We start from the raw sequence: 17,151 nt of genomic DNA, 5'->3' as shown, positions 1-17,151 counted from the left end.
AACTTCTCTTCAGAATCTCCCAAGAGCACTGTGTCATCAGCAAAGAGCAACTGTAACAACTCCCACTTTATGTGTGATTCTTTATCTTTTAACTCCACGCCTCTTGTCAAGACCCTCGCATTTACTTCTCTTACAACCCCATCTATAAATATATTAAACAACCACGGTGACATCACACATCCTTGTCTAAGGCCTACTTTTACTGGGAAATAATTTCCCTCTTTCCTATGTACTCTAACTTGAGCCTCACTATCCTCGTAAAAACTCTTCACTGCTTTCAGTAACCTACCTCCTACACCATACACTTGCAACATCTGCCACATTGCCCCCCTATCCACCCTGTCATACGCCTTTTCCAAATCCATAAATGTCACAAAGACCTCTTTAGCTTTATCTAAATACTGTTCACTTATATGTTTCACTGTAAACACCTGGTCCACACACCCCCTACCTTTCCTAAAGCCTCCTTGTTCATCTGCTACCCTATTCTCCGTCTTACTTTTAATTCTTTCAATAATAACTCTACCATACACTTTACCAGGTATACTCAACAGACTTATCCCCCTATAATTTTTGCACTCTCTTTTGTCCCCTTTGCCTTTATACAAAGGAAATATGCATGCTCTCTGCCAATCCCTAGGTACCTTACCCTCTTCCATGCATTTATTAAATAATTGCACCAACCACTCCAAAACTATATCCCCATCTGCTTTTAACATTTCTATCTTTATCCCATCAATCCCGGCTGCCTTACCCCCTTTCATTTTACCTACTGCCTCACGAACTTCCCCCACACTCACAACTGGCTCTTCCTCACTTCTACAAGATGTTATTCCTCCTTGCACTATACACGAAATCACAGCTTCTCTAACTTCATCAACATTTAACAATTCCTCAAAATATTCCCTCCATCTTCCCAATACCTCTTCTATTTTTAACTGACAAATCCATTTGTTCTCTAGGCTTCCTTAACTTGTTAATCTCACTCCAAAACTTTTTCTTATTTTCACCAAAATTTGTTGATAACATCTCACCCACTCTCTCATTTGCTCTTTTTACATTGCTTCACCACTCTCTTAACCTCTCTCTTTTTCTCCATATACTCTTCCCTCCTTGCATCACTTCTACTTTGTAAAAACTTCTCATATGCTAACTTTTTCTCCCTTACATCATCATTCCACCAATCGCTCCTCTTCCCTCCCGCACCCACTTTCCTGTAACCACAAACTTCTGCTGAACACTCTAACACTACATTTTTAAACCTACCCCATACCTCTTCGACCCCATTGCCTATGCTCTCATTAGCCCATCTATCCTCCAATAGCTGTTTATATCTTTCCCTAACTGCCTCCTCTTTTAGTTTATAAACCTTCACCTCTCTCTTCCTTGATGCTTCTATTCTCCTTGTATCCCATCTACCTTTTACTCTCAGTGTAGCTACAACTAGAAAGTGATCTGATATATCTGTGGCCCCTCTATAAACATTTACATCCTGAAGTCTACTCAACAGTCTTTTATCTACCAATACATAATCCAACAAACTACTGTCATTTAGCCCTACATCATATCTTGTATACTTATTTATCCTCTTTTTCTTAAAATATGTATTACCTATAACTAAACCCCTTTCTATACAAAGTTCAATCAAAGGGCTCCCATTATATATATATATATATATATATATATATATATATATATATATATATATATATATATATATATATATATATATATATATATATATATATATATATATATATATATATATACTGTCTATTTAACCTCTGTACGTAAGAAGTGGTCAAGATCCCAGGGGCAAAACGTTTTCTAACAAATGTGTTGTGGTGTTTGCTCACGTGACTTTCTAAACCAGTTTGTCGATATCGAATACCAAGATATATACTAGGACCTAGTTTGTGAGCACCTAGTAACTAGGTTCTCACAAACTATTGTGCGGAGAATTCTGCGGAGCAATATTATATAACCCGTCCCTATTTTGCTATGTAAATTTTCCTTAACTAACAAACTAACAAACCCTTAAACTACAATTACTATTTTCTTTATGTTAAGCATATTAGGATAGGTTGGGTCAGGCTAGTTTAGTATGGATTCCACAAACCTATAAAAATATGAAACACGGTTGTAACACGTCTGGTAATACCATGGTTGAGCAGCACCAGAAATTATTTAAAGCAGCTCACACATCATTCGATATGCGAGAATGTGTGGTATCATACATTGGTGCTGCGCTTTTAAACTAGTTGATGTAAGGATAACAGTTCTTAGAGTGTATATTAAACTGTATCAAAATTATTGAGTTTTAACTTACATTGAACGTCGAGTTTCCACTGGTCCTGAAGCGGCCGGTGGTCTATCACAGGAGACTCACCCATACACTTGAGAAACTTGCCCCCGTCAGAGTGTTTAGGTACCAGAAGTAGCTTACTTAATGTGACGTTCCCATTGCTCGACGTCTGTCCAGGAGAGCGAGGCAAATGAACATACTTAATTGAGCAATTCAAATTCTTAAAAAGGTACAAAATACTTTTGGTAAAGATTTTTTGGACTAAGTTCCATCAACGGGCTATTCATAATCCTCTTTTTGTCACAGGTCACAACAGTCAAATGGACATTTAGCAGCTTTCTATATTTTGGAATGAAAATATTTTGATAGTTTCTCTGCAGATAGATGGCACTATCTACATAAACACTATTATTTAATTAAAGCCAGTGTTTTGGCCACACAGGGGCTGGTATATAGGCTTCACCAGTAACATCGTAATGTCATTCCGTGAGTGTAGCGTCTTCTTCAAGTGAAATTTTCCTTTGTTAATTTTGCCCTCGTACGAGATCTCTCTTCAGCATTTGATGTACTTTACCCTTATAATTTTTATTCAACCTACCCTGTGGTCTCCTGTCATTTAATGTATATGGCAAAAAGTAGTCACTAATCGAAAAATGAAAAAAAAAAAAAAGTTGAACAGACATACTAGTGTGGCAGAAAAAAATTTCACTCATTTCCGTGGACATAGCCTACTATTACTAACTGCTCGAACATTTCTCAGAAATTTTCTCATTACGCTTTGCCGCACTGTTGCTGAAAAAAAGATTGACTATTACTGAATTGAATATCTTACTGAGTTTATCTTATGAAGTTCTTTTTCTTTCATTTCAGAGGTTTTATGTTTTTTTTCTAATTATTGTGGAATATGATTCAATTACAAAAGGATTGGATCACATTTTTAGCTTTTTTTTTGGACCTATAAGTACCAATAAAAGAGAAGCTTGTCTTTCAACACAATGATATGACTTCGGTCTCTTTTTATTTGACAAAATGGAGGAATCCGTTCGTGAATGTTCCCCTACAACACTTGAAAATTGCAAGAGATCTAGATTCCAGTAATGTGAACGAGATCCACGTTCCAGTGACGTGACTGAGATCCACTTTCCAGCAACGTGAACGAGATCCACGTTCCAGTAACGTGAACAAGATCCACGTTCCAGTAACGTGAACGAGATCCACGTTCCAGTGACGTGAACGAGATCCACGTTCCAGCAACATGAACGAGATCCACGTTTCAGTAACGTGAACAAGATCCACGTTCCAGTAACGTGAACGAGAACCACGTTCCAGAAACCTGAACGACGTTCATCTTCCAGTAACGTGGACGAGATTCACGTTCCAGTCACATGAACGAGATCCACGTTCCAGTAACGTGAACGAGATCCATGTTCCAGTAGCGTGAACGAGATCCACGTTCCAGTAACGTGAACGAGATCTACGTTCCAGTAACGTGAACTAGATCCAGGTTCCAGTAACGTGAACGTGATCCACGTTCCAGTAACGTGAACGAGATCCACGTTCCAGTAACGTGAACGAGATCCACGTTCCAGTAGCGTGAACGAGATCCACGTTCCAGTAGCGTGAACGAGATCCACGTTCCAGTAACGTGAACGAGATCCACGTTCCAGTAACGTGAACGAGATTCACGTTCCAGTAACGTGAACGAGATCTACGTTCCAGTAACGTGAGCGAGACCCAGGTTCCAGTAACGTGAACTAGATCCAGGTTCCAGTAACGTGAACGAGATCCACGTTCCAGTAACGTGAACGAGATCCACGTTCCAGTAACGTGAGCGAGATCCACGTTCCGGTAGCATGAACGAGATCCACGTTCCAGTAACGTGAACGAGATCCACGTTCCAGTAACGTGAACGAGATCCACGTTCCAGTAACGTGAACGAGATTCACGTTCCAGTAAGGTGAACGAGATCAACGTTCCAGTAACGTGAACGAGATATACGTTCCAGTAACGTGAGCGAGACCCAGGTTCCAGTAACGTGAACTAGATCCAGGTTCCAGTAACGTGAACGTGATCCACGTTCCAGTAACGTGAACGAGATCCACGTTCCAGTAACGAGATAGAGATCCACGTTCCAGTAACGATAAAGCAACAACGACTGTGAAACCTTTTCTTTTGTTGAGGGGAGAAAGGAGTGGAACGAAGAGAGATGGATGAGTGGAGAAAACTCCAAAAGGGAGAGAAGCTTAGTGGACCAACTTAAATAGTCGAAGACGGTATATTCAAGGCTTCCTGAAGCCTCGAGTTGGACATATCTCTCGTGGATTTTGTAAAAAAGCGAAGAGCCCAAAAGATCTGGAATTCTTTAGGGATGAATTGAAATGAAACGGAAAATAATTTGAAAAGAAATGGAAACTGAATTAAAAAGAAATGAAAATATCCAAGAAATACTGAAAATAAGAGACATGAGAAACGTCATTGTAACAAATTCATCTGAGAGTTCAGATAGTGGAGGAACTCCACCACCACAGATACGTCCGCCTTTAAACATTGTTTACTCGAAGCTCCAGGTTCTCAGGAGCATCATTTTTTTTTTGGTTACAGACTGGTGATGTATTTTCCCCTAGCAGCTTTGTAAGATCCAGAGGACTTGCCCTCAATCGGTGGACAGTCACGAGGATTAGAATAATGGGCAGCTTCGATATGGTAGGCACTCTCAAAGCAGAGTTCAAATCTGATATATCTCCAATAGTTCCCCGGTACAAGAAAGTACTGCTAGAAGTAACTAGTTACTGTAAACATAAGAAAACTGATTGCCTTCCGATTTTAATGTCCGGTCAGGAAACAGCTTATGAATGCCACATAACTACCGAGTGAAGCTAGAGAGGACACCGCAAATGTTGTGACAGACCAACTGATGAACTGGAGAATCGATGACAGAGTTAAGAAGTTAAGGCCTTGTCGTTTGTCATCATTATTAAAAATTCTTAGAAACTTGGTGCTGCTGCAATTCTCATTGATCGTCATTGATCGGTAGCCAACAACAAATTTTCTACACCTAGCATGACGGCATCACATCACTGAAGAGGTCGTTCATGATGTGGTTTCCCACTTGGTTGGATCTTCTTTAGGTTTCTTATTATCAGACGATTTCGAACGGTATGACCCACGAGCTTTCATCATGAGCAATCAAACAGAAGGTGTTTTAACGATTAGGAAACAGTTCTTCCGCCACAGGTTCAGAATTGGCAGAGTTTTTATGAAGAACAACTTCGCAACAATTTCAGAAAGCTTCTGGAGTTATGCGAAATACTTAGGGTGAGTGATGCCAACTGGGATACAAATCATGGCACCTAGAGCTATGAACAGGGCCAAACGGAAAGCTAAGGTGACATTCTCAGTTAAAATTGTCGTGTTCTTTGCTAAGTTGTAGCTGACGTACAGAAAGTTTAAGTTACTTAGAGTAACGAAGCTCTTTACCTGGACAGTGTACATCGATGCTTGGCTCACTGCATCACTTGCACAGCAGGATCGGCTAAATGACTTGCAGCTACTGAAAAGCCTGCTTGAATTCGAAGCTATCAACTGGGGTGTTTCAAAACCAGCCATCAATGGCAAATTGGGTAAGATTCGTCAGTAAACAAAACAAAAGTTTCCTGGCCCGGGTCTCAGTCATATGATGACCCATCACAGGAGCTTTAGTCATCTGACTGAGGCGTTCCACTGACTTGCCGGCCCAACTTTAAAAACTGATCTCATTTATCTCAAGGGCTTTTCTCAGTACATCTGGTGCAAGACCGAAGAACTCCTTGGCTCCTCATTTTTTAACTAACACGCCGAAACCGGCATCAAGTAATAGGTTAGGTAAGGTTCGTCAGGAAACAGGACAAGTGTTTCCTGACGTGGGTCTTGGTCAGATGATGACCAGCCTTTGGAGCTTTTGGTCATCAGACCGAAGCCTTCCGCTGGCTTACCGGTCCACCCCTTTAAAAATTATGGTCATTTATAACCATTGTTATTCATGATCTAGGCAGTAATAAATGACATATCCTCCACGAATGCGTCATGTCATTATCATAAATGAAACAAATTCCATCTCTTCAATCATATGTGACGAGGAACACAAGAAACTTCTGTAACTTAGGTGCAGAAGCAAGCCATTCTGAGGTTCTAGTTGTTCTTCGGGAGAAATATTCAAACTAAAATATTCAAAAGACGAGTGAGCAAACACTAGGACATGAATCCTAGTATTTTGGTTATGTTAATGAATCAGCATAACCAAGTTATTGTACTTTTTCCAATATTATATATTCCTGTATATAATTGCCTTTGGGAGAAAAATTACTTTTCACTCCATTGGATCAGAAAGACATTTAGAGAGGAACTTTAAAGCCCAGGAAGCACAGTTTTTCAATCTGATATTTTCCTAAAATTTGGCTGCATTTAAATGTGATTCGGCGGCTTAAAATGAGGATATGTTCCTGGAAATACTAAAAAATGAGTAACACATGAGTATAATAAAATGGAGAGCAAAATAATTATTGATGAATTGTAAAGCAAGATGGAACAGATATAAAGAATAATCAGAAAACTAAAGGTACAAATTGGGAAATTGTTTTGTATGAATCTACTTCTAGTCTGTTTCTCGATTTACATATCAATTATATATGAATATTTGTGAATCTCTTGAAGCTCCTGCGCTTCTCTCTTCATCCACTCCTAAAACCTCTTCCCTTCCTCATGCAGTATCTCCCGCCCTTCCTTCGGTGTCCCTCTGTCCCGTTCTTCATGCTCACCTCATATATTTAAACCTGTTTCACTTCTCATTATCCCCCCCTCCCTTTATCCCACCTCAACATTTCCTTAATCTATAACTTACAGATATTGTAGCATTAGCAAGCTGGACACCATCAAGCCACCAGGTGATGGACGGTGGGGGTCGAGCTCCCACACACTGACACACCAACTCGTACTCCTTCCCAGCAGAGATAGCCTCGCGGGTTGACAGAATCTTCAGAGTCAGTGGCTTAACTGCAACCAGAAAAAGAGAGAGAGGGAGAGAGTGACGAACAATTAGACTCATTAGAGAATAAATCACTATCAATAGATTCGTAGTCATCAGTACCTCATACCACATGATCTCACATGAAATGTTTTAACAAAATTATAGCGTAGTGACAGCAATATTTAAAGACCACAAGAACATACCATTGACTCATGTTAGGCATGTCAAACTCGAACCCATCACAATGATAGACAAACGCAGTCAGTTCCAGTAAATTGCCTCCCAATAATATATCACTCTGGGTATTATATTTCACTTCATGTCACTCGTCAGCTGCTGGCACCTCGTAGGCAAATATCATGTGGGAGTTCGAACACGTGGATTGGGTAAAAATACTCACGTAGGCTGGAAGTACGTATATTGTAACTGAAGTATGTGGAAGGGCGCCACAGCCGAACCTGCCTCTCTCTGCCCCTTGGCTAGACTGACTGAGGAGTGCCCATGGGCGAGGGGGCGCTTGAAATCCTGCTAGGTCAGCAACAATATGAATACAGCCAGTGACTCAGGCAGAGACGGTTGGTAGTGAGTCATCTACTGGTACACTGGTTACTGGTAACTGGTTACTACTACTGAGATCTCTCTCTCAGCTGGGTTAGAAGCTGGGTTGGCTGACTGGCTTAACCCACGAGAATGGCTGACTGGAAGACGTGTAACGATGCACACAGCACGGAGGAGCAGGTGGATGACAGGAGACAGGCTGGATGATAGGCTGACTGGCGTTCACTTCCACAGTCTGGCTTACTGACTGGCTTAATTGCAAAATCCGGGTCAATCCCTCGGAGATTGAAGCAATTAGCACACAAACTAAGCCAGGAAGCTTGAAACGGCTGCAACAGGCTTGCAGGCTGGAGGTGGTGAGTGAGGGGAGCGAGTAGCTGGAGTGGGTGAGACGGTTCACCTTTGACCCGCCGGCTACTCACAAACAGTCTTCTAACGACCTGAATTACCCGTAAAAACTTAAATCCACGCATCCCACCGCTGCCACCATTTATCATGTGGGAGTTCGAACACATGGATTGGGTAAAAATACTCACGTAGGCTGGAAGTATGTATATTGTAACTGAAGTATGTGGAAGGGCGCCAGAGCCGAACCTGCCTCTCTCTGCCCCTTGGCTAGACTGACTGAGGAGTGCCCATGGGCGAGGGGGCGCTTGAAATCCTGCTAGGTCAGCAACAATATGAATATAGCCAGTGACTCAGGCAGAGACGGTTGGTAGTGAGTCATCTACTGGTACACTGGCTACTGGTAACTGGTTACTACTACTGAGACAAAGACCCACCTATACCTCACTCCACGAGACCCTACAACTGCCTCACTTTTGCGCTAGATAGCCCACAAACAACACCTACCTCTCTAACTCTCTTGCCAGGCTGGGAGCCTGGCAAGGGCTCGATAGAGCACGCTACCTCTACCAGAACCCAATAAACGTGAAGTTCGCCTGCGAAGACTATTATTCACCCCACTACAGCAATACTATTGACATATCTGGTGGAATGCGGCGTTCATAGCAGTTGTGTTGCGCTCAGAGGAAGGAAGGAAGATGAAGTCACCTACTATTTCATCGGCTCATACTAGCAACATCCGCTTACCAATAAGCTACCATGATGTAGTATCTGCAGCCCTCACCATCCAGACAAGTACATTCAAAAGTTAAGCCCAAATATGCTTAATTAATTTACTTGGGAAATTTCTCAACGTTAACTGGGTCCCCTGCAACCTCCCGTTCTGTCGCAGTCACCAGTTCAGCGCCGCCCAGTGCTGCCTGAATATTGTTCCTGTTGGTTCAGTTCATATCTACCAATTGCAGCAAGATAACGGTGAGTCTAGGTTTTTTTTTTTTCGTCTAAGGTAATCTATTCTTACCCTGCGCTCCACGTGAGTGGGTGAGAGAGGCATCAGTGTGTCTCCCGGACTACGCCACCAGTGTCCGTACCTGTAATAACACCACCATCACCCACCCACTCATGCGAATTCTGCATGAGTTCCTGGCCAGAGCTGTGTATTGGAGTGCTCAAGCCACTCCAATCCTTACCAGGCCTTGTAGATCACCAAGGCAAATAGGCTACTAGGTCTCAGGATTTTCAAGCTATGTTGATCACCAAGCCACGTGGATCTCCAAACCATGCGATGTCCAACCCACTTGATATTCATGGCAAATGATGTTCAAGCCTGATGTCCAAGCCACATGACTAAGTTACGGTAACCTGAGGTGAGTTTTGGGGTGTTATCCTGCGTGTTACTGCCCTGCATGTGTCCTGACGCAGCCCTGCATATGTGTCCTGGTGCAGCCTTACATTTGTCCTGACGCAGCCCTGCATATGTGTCCTGACGCAGCCCTGCATATGTGTCCTGACGCAGCCCTGCATGTGTCCTGGTGCAGCCTGCCTCAGCGGCCTACACACGCACACACCTACGCTATCAAGTTTTTCATCTTGCACTATTCAACAGTTCTGCGTCTGTTTGTTGTTATCTCTGCTTCATGACGTCATCTCACGATATCACTTCATGATGTCACACCATGACGTCACCTCATTTCGTCACCTTACGGCGTGTGCCTTGACGCCATCTCACGACGTCAAGCCAGTGTTTATTTGCAGTTTCAAAGTGAACAGTTTATTTGTTTTTCAGTAATGTTTAGAATGTTGTAATCATAATACCATATGTTCGTTGCGGGTGTGCTAGTTTTGTATGTTTCTAGGTGTGGTCTGCGTCCTGACCAATCTAACACATCCCTCAGTGTTACATGACACTCCCTGATGTGACTCCTTGCCCAATGACTCTAGTGAGTCCTGACATCAGAACGTGAGTCGTCTGAGCACCGTGTACTGAGAGAAGCTATGCTCGTCGCATCTCGCTGACGTATGAAACATGCAGTCACTCGTCCTTGCCTACGACTCCCACAAACGCAGAGTCGTTCCTGAATCCCTCACGCAGTTGTCTCGCCTACGACTCACACACATACACACACAGTTGTTCTCTGAAAACTATCGCCTACCCGCATCTTCGTCTGAGTCGTCCTTGCGACTCACAATCTCGTGCTGCGCTGGAGTTCCCTGCTGTGACTGCCCTGGCACACTACCAGTCGAAAGCTCTTTAGAAGAGTCGCACGACCTGCAGTCCAGTCCAGATGCCTAGTTGCCACGACAGCTCACTTGCCAGTACCACCAGGTCGTGCCCCAAGATGAGTAAACCCTACAGTGACTACCCTGTGATGACTGCTTTGCTTTACCGCCCCAGTAACGTAGGTCAGCTACAGTGATATCTACTGACGTGTTGCCACGTTCATGGGATGCGTGTTTCCTCCTGCAAGTGTTTCTATATGCATTGACGCCCTACCATGACTCACTGTTATATAATTGCCATGTTTCAGCACACCCAACTAGCTAGCTAGCGCCAGCGCCAGTGCCCTGTTCCTAAAAGAAAAAGTTTTATTTAGTCATTTGTCATGGTCCTGTTGACTTGGGTTGTGAGCCCGAGCGATGTGCCACCGAGAGTTTTATACTTCGAGTAAAGCCACTAGGCAGGTGCTGCCATCTTGCGGGCAGCGGCGTACCTAGAAATTACTTAATGAGACCCTACATCTGCCTCGGTATTGTGCCAGACAGTTTATAGACAACACCTGTCTCTTCAACTCCCTCTTGCCAGGCTGGGTGCATGGCTAGGACTCGACAGAACACACTGTCTGTACCAGAACCCAATATAGCTAAGGCTCGCCTCAGAAGACTATTATTCGCCCCACCAGAGAAATAATACTGGTGTAATAATCTTGATATCAATAGTAGGCAAATTATTAGAATCAATTATAGCTGATATTATTAGAAACAACCTTAATGAGCATGATTTGATTAATGTGTCTCAGCACGGATTCACTAGAGGCCGTTCCTGCCTGACAAAGTTACTGACGTTCTTTAATAAAGCATTTAAGGCAGTGCACAACGAAAAAGTATATGATGTTATTTATTTGGATTTCAATATGGCCTTCGATAGTGGCAGCTCATGGTATAGGAGGTAAAGCTTTAATATGGATCGATGCATGGCTGACCAATAGAAAACAGTTTGCATTCATGAGGTCAAGTCTGAATGGGGACCGGTTGCAAGTGGTGCTCTGCAAGGCTCACTTTTAGGCCCATTGTTTACATTAATAACTATTGATTTAGGAATTGCAAGTGATACGAAGGGTTTAGGATATTTGCTGTTTGGAGGGACATCTAAACTGTCGTATCTGCGCGCCTCTGGCTGGACAGTGATAGTGGCAATGATGGTGAACGTGAAGGAGGACAAAATTAATCCCTGTATTTGGAATCTCTCATATGAGGATAGATTAAGAACCTTAACTCTCATGAAAGACGTACAATAAGAAGAGACATCACTAAAGTGAAAAAAAAAGTATCATATTATACTGCATTTGTGTCATTTTTTCCATCATGTCGGTATTTATATCACTTATCTACATCACTGAGGTGTATAATGGAGTGCCATGTACAATAACTTTGAAGTAATTGACATGTATAAACTTTTTTTATTGGAAAAACCGTTGTTATGCAGAGCATTTCTCGCAGATTTAACATTAATTTATAATTACTAAACGGATGGAAAAATAGACACAAGTGTAGTTTAATGTGAGCTTTTATTGACTAAGTTCCAACCACACAGTGGGTTTTATTACGTGACAAACAGATCTATCTGAGCAGAAAGTACATGAGTATATATTCATAACAAAATAACATGAAGTCAGGTGGGGAATGCTCAGAAGAGCTTGGATTTGAGAAGGACCTACATGGGATAGGCAAGTAGGTATGTTGTTATGTAGGATAACGATGAAGACCTTTCCTGGCAAGGAGTTCAGCTATGTTGTTGAAGCTGTTGTTCGGGTTGAATCTTTTATATATACAAATTAATGACGATTCTAAAATCATGCACCACTGAGTGTCCTTTACACTGGTGATGAGTCTTGGGTTTCTGTAGTTGATTATATGGTTGTAGAAGGTTCGGTGTAAAACAGGAATTTCTCAAATCGTCTATTCTGCTTGACTATTGCTGTTTTACATCGTACCTTCCACGATTACAATGACGCAAGACTCGTCGTTAGGAAAGACAACATTCTACACACTATTTATCTCCATAATTACTAGATATTGCGACAAATTAAGTAGTGTACTAGAATGCTACAGTTTACCATATTTGACATTTAAATTCTGAGGCAACTTGGAATATAAGTTATCTTGTATAACAATTTGGTAGGAAATCTATATCGGGGAATATTGAAGTAGATGATGTACGTGGTTAATATAAATGTTGAGAAAGGTTGGTGATAGTGTATACATCACTATGGATGCTAATATGATTTGGATCAACAGGGTTGAATTGGCACATCAAGATTAAATATGATTTGTCTAAGAAAAGTTTAAGTCAGATTTAGGAAGTGTTTTCTGACTATATTTTTAAGGCAGGTGGCTGAAGGGGAACTTTTGCATCTTCTAGAAAGGAGTTCCAAATTTTAGGGCCCTTTATTTGCATGACGTTCCTGTATAGGTTGAGTCGAATAGGCGATATATGAGTTACTTTTGTATTAATTTCTTCAGTTAACACCAAACAATCTAATAAAAACTAATTGTTACATTATTTGTTCGTTCCACTACTCCAGGACCAAGAAATGGGTGAGCATTGCTTGGTTTTATTACGAGGCAGCAGACAAATTATCCAGCCCTGCCTTACTCAAAGATGACGGAGCTTACATTTATCAAGTGTTAATCCAGCTTCACTTTCCGCCTCAGTTTAATAGTGACTGCAGAATTAAAGCATTGTGAATTATTCACTCTACTAGGCAGGAATGCTCGTCTGCTAGATTCTTTGTTCTAGTAGACGTTGAAGCAGCTACCAACGTCACCAGCACACTTGCTAGCAGCAACAGTAAGATGGGCAGTATGACACAAACAATGAGAAAAAGATTAAGTAATTAATAAAACTTATGATCCCTTGCGGCGGTTGCGAGAAATTTTACGTTGATTAAACCTCTATAAGCTGTTACATACACCGGGATGCATGAAGTAGAGATTACCAATACAATGCCTAAGTAATCTATCGAAATACTCACAACCATCATGTGAATCTTAACGAAGCCAAGTCCGTCACCAGGGAAGAACTAAAAGTAACGACGATATCTGTAAAGTTTTTTGCTTTCAACCACCAGTACTGCTTCCCAGAACGTTGGCAGTTTTATTACTTAAGAGGACATAGCTAAATTAATTCTTCATCAACAAGACACCTGAGATCACCTACTAGTAAGAGTTTAGGAACAATTCAACAGGCCTACTGGCCCATGCCAGCCGGAAAGACTCCAAAATGCCTCATTCCTTTACTGGTCATCTCTCTGCACCTCACCTTTACCTCACCTCTACCTCACTTCTACCTTCTACGTGTCGGTATTTTATACTTTATCTTACCCAGAAAATGAAGTAGGAATTGGAAGCATCAGTAATTGTAACAGTATAAATAATATTACTGCTAAGAGTATTGGTCTGGGGAAAACTAAGTTTGACAGCTTTATTGCAGTTATTAATATTATTATTATCGCAATTACTATTTAATAATACTACTAATGCTACTAGTACTACCACTGCTAAGAAGAAGACGAAGAGCAAGACAAAGTAGATAAAGACGAAGAAGTACAAGACAAATTATAATTATTAATCTATACAATGAAAAAATAAAAATGTAAAATAATAATAATAATTGTGGTAATAATAATAATAATAACAATAATAATAATAATAATAATAATAATAATAATAATAATATCATTATTAAATTTAGAATTAATATCATTCATAAAAATGCTTTCATTATTAATTAATGATAAAGCAGTATATTAAAAAATACTTCAATAAAGTATACACCAAAATAAAATCTAATACATGTAATTTCTTGTTCCCAGAGGAACTCCAAGATACACATAACTATACAACTAGTCACATTATCTACGAAATTAACACAGTTCTAGTGTGTCTTACTCCAGAAAGGCGACAACTGGCTCGAATCAGCATGATATTAATGACTGAAATTAATTTTAATAATAATGAATGGCACTCACAGTTCATCTCTATAGTGACGGAGGTCTGGACAGGAGCGGTGTGGTTGCTATTGGAAGCTCTACACACTATGATGGTATGAAGGTGCGCAAGAGTCAGTCTGGCCAGCGTGAGTGTGTTGGTGACAGTGTGTGCACGCGGAGACTCATCAGTGTCATCAATCATCTCTCCATTTGTCCACCACGTCACTCGTGGAGGTGGCTTACCTATCAGTAGACAACACAAAATATGAACAAGACAAACTAACTAATATACATATATATATATATATATATATATATATATATATATATATATATATATATATATATATATATATATATATATAAGATTTAAGAGATACATTGTTGATATAAAGGTGACATATAAGGTACATGTTGTTACTTGTGTATCACCGATTATAAGGCGAAAATCTCATCCAGCTCCTCAGAGCTGGGGCGTGTGCCCAAAATACAGCAGGCATTACCCCTTTGAACAGCCGCACTGAGCCGCTGGAACAGAAAACTAGCTGCCCTGGGATCCCTAGTTACCCTGATGAGTCTTTTTCCCAGCTCCTTAAGGAATTTAGATGCACTCTTTCACCATGAGCCAAGGGTCTCTGAGCCTATGGGAACAAACATATAATGATGGGCAAGTTCTCCATATTTTCTAGACTTTTGGGACTCCCTGAGTCTCCCTGAGTATATATATATATATATATATATATATATATATATATATATATATATATATATATATATATATATATATATATATATATATATATATATATATACTAGCCTCCACAAGCAGCACACCTCCACAGTAGTAAGGAAGTAGTCATGGGGGTTCATTTGGGTATGGGTGCAGTGACCTATTGAGGTCTTAACCCGTTTACGTACAGCTGTACAAGGTACACATAGTTGATTGCAACATGGTGATTACAGCTAGTTTAGTGGTTTACTGAATTAGATTAGTAATATTATAATGAAAATGATAATAATAATGATAGTAGCAGAATAGGAGAATTCACACAAGCATATTAATTGACATTGAGAGTATTTCCTGAATATTCTAGAACGTTCTGGAACATCGGGTATTACCGGCTGATAAAATGAGGGATTTATTCCTCCTATTCCTTTAGTTAGAACGTTGTTCACATTAGCTACATTCTGTAAGTAAATGGTCCACTATTGTAATGTAACTGTTTGCGTCACATGACCTGTTTCCAGCAGTTAGAATCGTAGGGCTGGATATTACTATCTCCTAGTTATTTTACCTGATGCTATCTGCAAATTGTGGGGCATATTTCTTTTTTTATATTTTGTTTAAAACATTACAATACAAGGTGGAAATTATACTAAAAAGGCACACAAAATGAGTTAAATCACAAATCCCCAATTTTCCTTTACATAAAAATGACTACACCAGACAAAAGTGTTCTGACACCCTGTCACTCCACACACCATACTACACCCAGTGTTATTCCAAAATTATATTACCTGTAAAGGCTTAAACTCTGGCACAATTTCGCTAATCCCCCCCCCCGGGCATACTTCACCCGACCCCATATGGGGTGGGAAGTTGGGGACCAGTGTGTGGTTGGCATTCCGCTGGGCCTCTCTCCCTCAGTCAGATATTGGCTGGTACCACCGCGCTACCGTACTCTGAAAAGCTTACCCTGTTTCTCCTGTTGCTGCCCTTACAACATTGCACTGCTCCTAATGACACATTAAGAAGTGTGAAAGTACTTGAGCTAAAGATTTCTATCTCCCGTGGCTTGTCTATTACCCCCCGATCGCCTGTCTGAGATTGTTTTGCATGTATAAATATCTACATATCTGTCACTGGCAAGATTCATTCAACAATAATCCTAGGGTAGATTATATCTTTTTTTTATCGCGTACCACTCTCTTCATTTTGACCGCTAATATGTCTTCAGAAAAGGTCACTATGCTGCTGATCTGCTGTTAAACCACTTCACTATGTGGTACCATCCACTGGATGAATTCAAGATCAGCTGTGTAGTAGCACTGGACATTTCTGATGCTTTCAACGTAGTGTGGCACTGTACTGCTTCTCTACTACACCTCCTTAGGGATTATTTTCGTGGTAGATCTCTAAGAGTAGTTCTTAGTGGCACATTGTCAACAAGATGTGCCTAGTTTGTTGTTATGGAATGTCTGCTTCAGTGACCATCTTCACTTCATCCCAGAATCCTATTCATATGCAGATGACTGTACTCTGACATTTCCTTATCCGGGAGAGACAATGTCGGCTGTTCTCAAGGACATCAATCACCAGGTTTCAACCATAAGAGCCTGTGAAAGATAATGGCAGGTTGCATTTGTTTTTGAGATAAAAGCATATAAAGATGGTCCCTGCTCGACAGCAGAGGTTCCAAACTCTGTTACAGGCACTGTCACAATGAGTATGTTCCACTCTCTTGGATTGCTTATCCTCCGTCCCATCTACAACATCTGGAGAGAATAGAGAAGTGAGCAAGAGGAATCATCTCCCACCTGGACCCGGTCTGGACAGATCTGTCATTCCAGCAGAGCCTTCAACACAGAAGAGATGAAGGTGGTGTTACTGTTATGTATATGACCGTACTGGAGAAATCCTGTAGTTCATGAATCCTTGCTGAATGCTTGATGATATCCTCACTGTCCCACTAAAGTCTCTCAGCTAAGGCTTACAGAATTCAGCACGTTGT

General features: G+C 40.9%; 1 protein-coding gene across 1 annotated transcript in view; it reads right to left on the bottom strand.

Annotated features, from left to right (window-relative positions):
• LOC128687309 (uncharacterized) overlaps positions 1-14,658 on the bottom strand; it is a 148,752-nt gene extending 134,094 nt beyond the window's left edge. The window contains exons 1-3 of the mRNA XM_070098293.1: positions 14,459-14,658; positions 7,182-7,333; positions 2,330-2,474 (exon numbers count right to left, since the gene is read on the bottom strand). Of these exons, the coding sequence (XP_069954394.1) occupies positions 2,330-2,474; positions 7,182-7,333; positions 14,459-14,621 (460 nt within the window). The 5' untranslated portion in view covers positions 14,622-14,658. The remainder of the gene's footprint in view (positions 1-2,329; positions 2,475-7,181; positions 7,334-14,458) is intronic.
• Between the last annotated feature and the right edge of the window lie 2,493 nt (positions 14,659-17,151).

Source organism: Cherax quadricarinatus, chromosome 62, assembly GCF_038502225.1.
Source record: "Cherax quadricarinatus isolate ZL_2023a chromosome 62, ASM3850222v1, whole genome shotgun sequence".
Classification (NCBI taxonomy): Eukaryota; Metazoa; Arthropoda; class Malacostraca; order Decapoda; family Parastacidae; genus Cherax; species Cherax quadricarinatus.
Note: the sequence above shows the minus strand (reverse complement) of the source record. Positions and strands in the feature narration are given on the sequence as shown.